Raw genomic sequence first — 9,952 nt, 5'->3', positions numbered from 1 at the left:
CCCACAGGGGCTGTCCCATCAGGCCAGGGACGCCCCACCTGAGCCCGCTGTCACTCCCAGACATCTTCCTGAGCCTTTGAGTGCGTGGAAGAGAGAAGCAGATGTCGTGTGACCTCACGAGAGACAGCAAGGGGCCAGATGGCCAGAGCCGTCGCGAGGGGGCTGAGGAGCGGGGCTCGGGTCCGGGTTCTGAGGGGCCGGGGAGCCAGGCCTGAAGAGCAGCATGTGCACAGGAGGGGCTGGGGGGGCACAGGCCGTGTGTGTCGGGGGCGGGGTCTGTGCGCTGTCCCGAGTGTGCGGGAACCCCTACCTGAGCTGGGGCTGATGGGTGGGGCGGCCCCCGACCCCGCCGGGCAAGCAGACGCGCAGACACACAGACGCAGGCGGCCCCGCAGGGAAGCAAGGCAGGCCCTTTATTGGAGAGCTTGTCACAGACACGCGGACACACGCAGGCCAGGGCACCCCAAGCCCAGCCTGGAGGCAGCCCCAGGCCCGGAACAGCCGGCAGAGCCTGGGGGTCTGCCTGCGGGGGGCAGAGGGACCTGCTTGGCACCGACCCCCTCAGCGCCGCCACCTCCCCTGCCTGGGCCTTGGGAGAAGAGCGGCTCTGGGGGTTGCCAGCAGCCGAGGGGCGGCTCCCTTGCACGCGACTTGTCTTCCTCCCGTGAGCCGTGATCCCCAGGCCACAGGACCGGGGGCAGGGCCGGGTGGGGGCCTCCCTCGGGGGTTTGGTCAGTGCCAGGCCCGCAGGGGCCCTGGGGGCCAGTTCAGGAAGGGGTGAGGCTGCTGCGTCTGGGCGCTTCCGGGAGGAGGGACGGGGAGGGTGGGGACCGAGGGCTGGGGCTGGGGGCAGGGGTGGGGGCCAGGCCGGGCCCCCCGTGGCTGCCGGGTCACCTGCGCCCACAGGAGCGTGGACCCGGACGCGGGCAGGGGGCTCAGGCCGGCGCCTCCAGGGCGCGCACGTGCACGCTGGGCAAGCAGAACCAGGAGGGCGGCAGGTCCTTGCTCGCGCTGTCCTGGTGGAACCGGATGTGGAGGAAGAAGTCGCCGGTGTAGAGGAAGAGGAGGGCTCCCAGGCAGGCCGACTGGCCGGCGGGCTGCACCTGTGGGGAACAGGGGCGACGTCAGCCCAGCGCAGCAGCGACCCCCAAGGCCTCCAGGAGACCCCGACCTGCCTGGACGGTGGGCGTGGGGGCCCCTCCAGGGCTTCCCTGCTGTGCTTCCCCAGGCAAGCGGCTGTCCCTCTCTGAGACCGCCTCCGGCTTTGGAAGGAGCACGGCACCTCCCACCCCGGGCCGTCTGGGGGTTCAGGCCGGGTGAGGAGTGGCTGGGTGACAGGGGCGCGAGGAGCGTGCTGTGGACGTCACCGGTCCCTCTGGGCCACATGCAGCCACCGCGGGGCAGGGAGCACTGTGGGAACGGGATCCGCTGACGGCAGCACAGGGCAGCAGGCCTGACACCGTCCTAGGCGCCCTGCACCCGCCCCGTCTCCTTCCAAGCTGCGAGGCGGGGTCCAGCCACCCTGGTTCACAGCCAGGGCGGGGCGCAGAGGAGCGAGCCGCGTGCGGTCCAGGGAGAGGCGGGCAGGAGGGTCTGTGCAGGGGCCCGTGCTTGCCCACCGCTGAGCCCACCGCCCGGGGGGAGGGCTGGGGGCAGCGGCACCGTGGCCCCGGGGGCTGCTCTGGGGCTCGCAGACCCTATGCCACGCACCGCATCAAGGTAGAATGTGCTGGAGCCCACGAAGGAGACGGCGTCGTGCAGGTCGTAGTTGTGCACGCCGTTCTGGTGGTCCTGGAAGGGGGCCACGGTGAGGGCGAAGGGGCCCACGCTGCGCGGGCTCCGGTTGGTCAGTCGCACCTCCAGACGCACGGGGTCGCCCACCCGGCAGGCCGCGGCCTCACAGTCGCATGGCTGTCCGTCCACCAGCACATCTGCAAGGGGCACAGGACACAAAGCCGTCGAGGGCGCTGCCCCGCGGCCTCGCTCACCAGCCTGCCACTCCCTCCCTCCCTCCCTCGCTCCTTCCCACACCGAGGCAGCCGCCCCTCCCTGCAGGCTGGCGCCGTGGCCCAGTCCCTGCTGAGCAGATGTGCGGGCGCCAGAGCTGTATCCAGGGGTCTGCTGGAGGGGCCCGGGCTCACCCGGGGTCTCCCAGATGCTCCTGCCTGAGAGGGCTGAGCTGCGGCCCGGCCGGGGTTCCCGCAGGAGGAGAGCAAAGCCAGGAGACACGGTGGGAGGGGGGGGGGGCAAGAACGCGGCAGGGGCCGTCCGTGCAGCGCCGAGGACCTGGCCGGGCCTCTGCCACATGCACTCCTGTGGATTCCCCCAGGGAGGGCTGGGCCATCCTGGGGCACCCCAGAGGAGAGGCCTGAGCCCGGGACCAGAGTGGGGGCTGGGGGGCAGAGGGACGGGGTGGGGGGCCGGGAGACGGGAAGAGCCGCACCAGGACGTCCCAGCAGGATGGCGGGAGGGGTGGGTGGAGGCCCTGCTTGGAGGCATGTCCTTGGGACAGGCTGACGGCAGGACACAGTCCTTGGGGAGAGGCCACATGATGACAGAGGCAGACATGGGAGGCCAGAGCCCGAGCCGCTGGAAGAGCAGGAAGGAGCCTCCCCTGGAGCCTCTGGGGGGAGCACAGCCCTGCCGACCCCTCGGAGCTGGCCCTCCAGCCTCCAGAACCGCGAGGGCGCAAACCCTGCTGCGTGAAGCTCACAGTCCCTGGTGGTTTCTCCCGGCGGCCTGGGACACCAACACGGCCAGGGAGAGGTCACCGGCTCGCTGCCCTGGCCACGGAGCCCAGGGAGGGGGGCCCAAGGCCGCACTGGGAGTGCAGCGGCCTTGGGGGCCAACCCTGCGCCCCGCCAGCCTGCCTCCACTGACCTCTACTCGCCGTGTCCACGGGCCCGGGGAGCAGTGACATGACAGCGACACTCCCGTGTGCACGTCCTCACGTGTGAGCACTGCCTGGAGCCGCATAAGTGCTCCTGCCCAGCCACGGTGACGATTCGTCATCATGTGCCGGCTGAGCGTGACCCCGTCATCACCATGACCCATGGCATGTGGGGGAGGCCGACCGGGGACCTTCCCTACTCGCTGCTGCGGCTTCTGACACTAGGTTACTGCCGGGGAGACGGCCCTGGGGGCCGCTGGGGGCCTGGAGCCCCTGCGAGGAGGCCGAGTCCTCACTCGGGGTCCCGGAGGCACAGGTGTGGAGGGAAGTTGGGGGTGGCCTGCCTTTGGGGGGGGGCAAGGAAAACCCTCCCCTCGGGGCAGGTGCTGTCCTCAGGGAGGGCTCGATCTCTTCAGCTGGCCTTGCACAACTGGAGCGAGTGCGTGGGTCAGTGTGCGAGCGCAGGTATGAGACGCATGAGCGTGTGCGTGAGCTCGTGCAGGACATAGTGAGGGTGAGCGTGCGAATGTGTGTGGCTGCCTGAGAAACAGTGTCAGGGTGTGTGAGAGAATGAATGAGTGTGAACGTGCGTGAGTGGGTGAGTGAGCACACGTGAGCGGGGAGTGCACGTGAGTACATGCGAGCGTGGCAGCGGGAGTGTGCGCGAGTGTGGACGGAGGGGCCGCCGGGAGCGGGCGGCGGCGGCGCAGGATCGCGGCCAGGCCCACCCGCCCCGTGTCCGCCGAGGCCATTCCTCCTCCGGGAAAGCCTCACATCAAGTCTCCTCCCCGTGTTTTGTTTCTTTAAAATTAGGAGGTTTTGTAACTCGCTGCAGAACATTTAGGAAAAGCACGGAAATAAACCTAACTTTCGAGGAGCCCCCCCGAACCGCGGCCCCGCCCCGTCACCACCAGCCCCGAGGTGACGACCTCCTTCGTGCCCCCCGGTCTCGGCCGCCCGCGTGTTTGCGAGCAGGCTGCCGGGGGCTGCGGGAGACCCCACCAGAGGAATAAGCTGCAAGTCACCCCCAAGCCCACTTGGGCCGAGTCCGCTTTTTCAGGATGGAAATCGCCCCGAGGGCACGGTTCCCGCTGAGCTCTGCCTCGGTTCCCGCCGCCTGTCCCTAGGACCCCGTGTCCGGACGGGGCGACGGCGCAGAGGTCGCGGCGCTCCTGGGAGGGTCCGACAACAGGACAGCGGGGCCCCCGGGAGGCTCCGGCCCCGCTCCTCCCGCCTCGGGGCCATCGCGGCTGCCACTCACATGCCCCAACATCCAGCCCGCGCCCCGGGCCCTGCTAGCACCTGCGGCCGAGCGCAGGAGTGTCCGGTCTGAGCCCCGCCCGGCCCGGAGACAGGCCAGGACGGGTGCGCCGGGGGGTGCCCCTGCCCGCCGGGGTGGGGGGGGCTCAGCGCGCAGCCGGGCCTCGGTAACGGCGGCCGGAGAGCGGAGGCGGCGGGCTCAGTCGAACCCTCTTGAATCACGGGGACCGTGGAGAGAGCAGGTGTCCGCGCGCCTCGGCTGCTGGTTCCATTAAGGGAAAGACACGATTATGTGCACATCAGTGAAGGGTGGCTGCCTCGTCACACTCGGCTCGCGTTCTCCCCGCGGCCGACTGTGCGGTCGCTCGCCTGCTAGGGCGGCTGAGGACTGGCCTCTGGCTCCCCGGCGGAGCGGCCCCCAGCCCTGCGGGCTCCCCCACCCCGGGCAGGGGGAGGGGAGACTACGCTGCACGCTGCCGCGGCAGCCGGTGGCAATCCTCCCCTGGTACTTTCTAGAAGGAGCAGGAATCTGGGGCCTTGAGGTCAGGCCAGGGCAGCAGGGGTAGTGCACGGGCCCCTGGCTAAGCAGGAGGCGGAGCTGGGGTGTCCACTGTGCCTCGACCCTTCATCCCCGGGAGGCCTTTGCCAACCCGCCTCCAGCACCTCATCTGCAAAACTGGGATAATGACCCCAGGGTGGGCGAGAGGACCCGAGAGAGGACCTCCCCGCTCTGGTCCGAGCTGAGCGCTCCTCCCGGGCCCTGGATCGCTGGCTCTCGCTCGTAGCTGTGCCGGCTGCCCCCCTCCCCGGGCAAGGGGTGCGGCCCTCTGGGAGGCCGGACCCCACCTGCCCTGCTCCCTGCTGCATCCTCACTCGGTGCTACCTGGCCCAGCTTATCCTGGCCTCAGTGCTGGAAGTCCTGCCTCCAGGAAACCATTGGTGCCAGGCAACCGGGACGGCTGGGCGTGCCACCCCGGGATCTGGCGGCCGTAATGACTGCCCACCGAACTGGAGAATTTCTGAGCGAGGAAAGCGGCTGTTTCTTTCCTTTCTGTAGTCCAGCATCTCAGACCCAGGTCCAGGGGCCCCAGGACTCCCCGGGTCACTCCCCAGGTCCCTGGGAGGACACAGCAGGGCAGAGCAGAGGTCCGTGGTTCCCTAGAGAACGGGTTTCTAGAATCAAGAAGGATGGCGTGGCTGGTCTGTCCTGGGACCCATAGGGTGCTGCTTCAGAAATCTGGGGGAAACGTGCCTCAGGACGCTGGGGATGCAGGATGCTGGGGATGTGGGGATGCTGGGATGCAGGGATGTGGGGGATGCTGGGATGCTGGGGATGTGGGGATGCTGGGGGTGCCGGAGACGCAGGGATGCGGGGATGCTGGGGATGTAGGGATGCCGGTGATGCCAGAGATGCAGGGATGCCGGGGATGTGGGCTGTGCTCCGGTGGGGCTTGGCACCCCCCAGCACTGTGGCCCAGTGCACCCCCGGCTGAACCTAACTGGCCCCTCTGGCTCTGAAGTGGACCAGCTGTCCCATCCTGGGAGGAGGGCCCCACTGAGCAAGGCTGGGAGGGGCAGCTGGGACCAGAGCGGAGGCCTGAGGGGGCCACCAGGGGTGACGGGCCAGGGGTGAGGGGCCACCAGGGGTGACTAGGAAGGAGCTGGGGAGGGATAACAACGCTGCTCGAAGGGAAGCCGTTCAGGAGTCATTTCTCAAGTGCGGGAGGGATGAGGGCCCCCCGTTAGCCGCGGGCCTGAGCACAGGCAGGGCTCGGCTCCGGCTTCCCCGTCGACTCCCGTCCGCGGCGGCCCCCGTGAGGACCCTGGGTCAGCCCCCCGCCCTCTCCACGGGGAAGGGGGTGCCTCGTCCCCTGACCCACAACAGGACCGGATCCCTAGAGTGGTGGTGGGTGAGCTCCTCCTCTGTGTGTCTAGGGGATGGGCCAGCTGGCCCCAGGCAGGCGGGGACGCCACTGTGAGTGTCCCGTGCCGCCCGCATGTCCTGCCCTGGGGGCCCTCGCCACCACCACCCCTGCGGTGCCTTCCTCCTGTGTGCGGGGTGGGCCCATTGAGGCCCGTGGGAGGCCGGGTGTGGTGTCAGGGGTGAGTGGGCCTCACTCCTCCCCTTGACCTCCAAGGTCACCTCTTCCATGTCCCACCCCATGGCGGGTGACCCTCCTGCTTGGCTCTGCGGGTGGGGTCGGGGCTCCTGCACCTGCAGTCGGGGCTCTCCCCCCACTGGGCACCCACACCCAGCCGTCAGCACGCCCGGGGGGTCGGCGCTCAGCATTGCCCTCCCCGTCCTGGCCCAGGCCCGCGTCCCAGCAGGTGCCCTGCGTGCACACGTCCTGTTCTAGCCCCCACACGGCAGGCAGAGGGACGGTGTGAAAACGCCATTCGATCCTGTCCCTCCTTGCCTGCCAGTCGGCTTCTCTTTATGCTCAGAACAAAAGGGGGGCTTTGGTGGGCCCCCCCTACAGGCTGCTGTCCCGCCCCACTTCTTGTTCTAACCGCAGGACCTCCCTCCTGCTCCTCCAGCCTGCCCAGCACATGCCTGCCACAGGGCCTTTGCACCCGCTATGCTCGCCACCTTGGCCGTCTCTTCAAGGCCATCCCCGACCACACCGTGAAGCGTCCTCCCACCTTTGTCACTCTTCTGCACCCTCTCTGTTTTCCCACGGCTCTCAACAGCTTATCTCTTGTTTACCCACTTGCTTAACTATTAACCGTGTTCCTTCTTCCGTGGATGCTGCGGGAGAACTGGCACTTGCCCGTGTCCCCAACGCCAGGCCAGGCCGGCACTTGCTGTTTGATATCTGCGCGACGACCACGTGGCCGGACCAGCGCACGCGTGTGCTTTGGGGCTGGGCGAGAACCCCCACCCGTCGCTGGCTGTGCCCGGGCCCTGGGGGCCCCTGTGACTCTGCGGGGGGTGGGGGCTGGGCCGTGACCTTGAAGCGCCCTGAAGCAGAGAGGACACTGGGCCCACCCGCCACTTCCTGGCTTTGGGTCCCTCCGCAGACAACGATGTGACTTATGCAGGAGAAGCTCCCGGGAGTAGGCTCGTCCCTTCCCCCCAGCGGTCAATCGGGCGGCAGCCGCCCTCCCCCTCCGCCCCCCGCCCTGCTTCGCCTTCACTTCCAATAGCAGCCAGAGTCACGGACTTAATTTTGTCCGGCCCAGAATCCCTCGTGAGACGGTCGCCGCGGTTATGCTCCCGCACGTCCCGGCTCTGGCAGAAACACTTGCTATAAATAGACGCTGAGTCGAGGAAGGGCCCGGGGGGCGCACGCTGGGGGTGTGCAGAGCCCAAGCCGCCCGTGCCAGCCTGCACTCTGGCCAAGGGCAGCCACTGCTGCCGCGAGGACGGGGTACAGAGGCCCCTGGGCGGAAGGGGTCTCAGGGCCAAGCCCCCAACCAGCAACCTCACGTCCCTCCTGGGGGGCGCACAGGGCAGGTGTGGCTACCCGTGGGGACACTGGGGGGGCAGGGGGCTGGGGGAGCCGCAGCCAAGGGCCCGTCCCCGACACCCCAGCCCGTGGGAGCCTGGCCCTGCAGAGCTGGCTGTGAGCCCGCAAGGTAAGCAGGGGCGGCACCCACATGCCCGGGGGGCTTCCCAGAGGAGGGGGCTGGGCGAGGTGCCCATCACCCAGGTCTTGGGGCCGGTGTGGGGGGTGGGGGTGGGGGCAGGGCCTCTGCCTCTGGCCTATTTCCTGTCTCCCCCCAGAAGGGGCTGGAGAAGCTCCGCCACCAAGAAGGCTCCCAGAGGGCAGGCATGAGGCTGCTTAGGCGCCCCCCCCCCCAGCTTCTGCCGCATGCGGCCTCCACGGGGGCCTCCACGGGGGCCTCCACAGGGCCTCCATAGGGCCTCCACGGGGCCCGGCCCTGGTTCACAGAGCTGTCAGGAGGGCCTGGCCTTGCGAGACTCGGAGGCACATCCTCGGGCTCTGCCAGCGGGCTTCGGGCCTGTCACTCCGGAGGTCTCCGCGATCGAGGACGCCTAGGAGAAGGTCGCGAGGGCAGCACAAGGCCTTGTCCAGACGCAGCCCCGGTGCCCAGGCCTCCAGCACGCTCCGGCCCGACTGCCCGCTGCTCTGGCTCCGCGAGCACCTGCTGCAGCCCCGCCCGCCCCAAGGCTCCACAGCGTCCTCCCGTTGGGCCGGAACCTCCGCTGTCCCACGTCACAGGAGCATCAGGGTTCTGGGCCCATGGGGCACCCGATTCTGACGTCTGGTGCCTATGGTCTCACTCAGAGGGGGCAGCAGAGAGGGGCAGGGGAGTGGGCGCCGCGGCGGGACCTCCCTGGCAGGACGAGCCCCCACCGCAGGCTCCGGGGGGTGGGGTGTGAAGGGACACGTAAGACTCCAGCCCACCCCAAGGCCATGTGCGAACGGACTTCAGTGGCAAAGAGGGTGGATTTCTTGCTCAACTGGCCTGTCAACCCGCTGGCTTCTCCTCCGGACAAGGCTCCCGGGGCCGGGGGGCACGGACGCCCGCTCCGCCCTCACCCACAGCTCAACCCTCCCTGCGTCCAGAGAGCGTAAGAAACAGGACGGCCGAGGAGACTTTAGGCACAAACGTCTACCTTCACATGAAACATTTCAAAGATGTGGGAACGAGGCAGCGGGAGCCCATTAGGGGGCATGAGGGGAAGACCCAGGAGCAGCCCAAGTGCGGCGGGTTGGGGGCTCTGCGCGGCCGCTTCAGCCAGGGCGCGGGTGAGACTCACACCCCTTCCGAGTCGGCGTGAGTTTCGGACGTGCCTACATTTTAGAGTCGATTTGATTGAGGTGACGCTTGGGAATTAACGGAGAAGCTCTGTCACACTTTAGTGAAGCCAAAGAAATTCCAGCAGAAAAGCAAGCAGAGCCTGGGATGCGCGGAGAGCGGCGAGGCGAGGGGACTGTCCTGCCCGGACTGTCCCCGGGAAGAAGGTGCAGGTGGGTCTAGCACACAACCCCGCAGGGCCCAAGACCCAGCAGAACGCGGAGAACTTTCTCCAACGCCAGCGGGCTGGGGCCCAGCTGATCAGCCTTCCCTCTTTACCAGGTAGCCGATCTCTTCTCCTCGGCTGACAGGAGGCCCGGAGCCCGCGGAGCACTGGGCGACAGCACCACGCCGGCCCTCGGGGGGCCGTGAAGTCTGCACCCTTGTACGTACGTGGACATGCACACTCCTGCAGGTCTTGACCGGTTATGCCAACTATGGTTTCCCTTCTTAGTCCAGACATTTTAAATTTAATTTTGCTACTTTATTGCACATCGAGAGAGAGTTTGGAAGAAAGCTGGGAAGCACGGGCACGGCCAGGAGGCGGGTGACGGCGTTCTGGGGAAGGGCCTCGTGCGCAGCCTGGGGGGGCCGCGGACCGCACAGCACCCCCCCTTCTGAGCCCCCAGCGCTGTCGGGGGTGCGGGCTCAGACGCGGAGACGGCCAGAGGTGGAGGGTGACGGGCGGGGGGCCGGCTCCGTCTGCCCCGGAACCACGGTGCCGTCATAGAGAGAGCAGCTCCATGACCGGGGCCCCACGGGTCGCGGGGCCACAACGCAGGCTCTCTCTGCCCCCTCGGCGATTGTCAGGGCGTGCTCCACGAGGCCGGAGCTTCGCTCTCGATCCGCCAAATGGCATGCGTGTTTAACAGTTATCGAGGTAGCTAATTAGTTCATAAACCAGAATGCCTCCGCCCCGGCATCCAGGGAGGGAGCCTCCAGGCCCACACGTGTAATTACCCTCAAGTGGAGAACAGCTCCTGAGGAGCCGTTTGGCTCTCTTGGGTAAATAATTTACTTTTACAACTTTTCATT

General features: G+C 68.1%; 1 protein-coding gene across 7 annotated transcripts in view; it reads right to left on the bottom strand.

The window, feature by feature from the left end:
* Positions 1-378: 378 nt before the first annotated feature.
* The window catches only part of TRAPPC9 (trafficking protein particle complex subunit 9), a 541,182-nt gene continuing 531,608 nt past the window's right edge, over positions 379-9,952 (bottom strand). For all 7 annotated transcript variants that reach the window (XM_072733818.1, XM_072733819.1, XM_025985035.2 and 4 more), the window contains 2 exons: positions 1,711-1,931; positions 379-1,103 (listed from right to left, as the gene is read on the bottom strand). In XM_072733818.1, coding sequence (XP_072589919.1) covers positions 936-1,103; positions 1,711-1,931 — 389 coding nt within the window. In that variant the 3' untranslated portion in view covers positions 379-935. The remainder of the gene's footprint in view (positions 1,104-1,710; positions 1,932-9,952) is intronic.

The sequence above is a fragment of the Vulpes vulpes genome, chromosome 13 (genome assembly GCF_048418805.1).
Source record: "Vulpes vulpes isolate BD-2025 chromosome 13, VulVul3, whole genome shotgun sequence".
Taxonomy (NCBI): domain Eukaryota; kingdom Metazoa; phylum Chordata; class Mammalia; order Carnivora; family Canidae; genus Vulpes; species Vulpes vulpes.
This window is presented reverse-complemented; position numbering and strand designations above follow the sequence as displayed.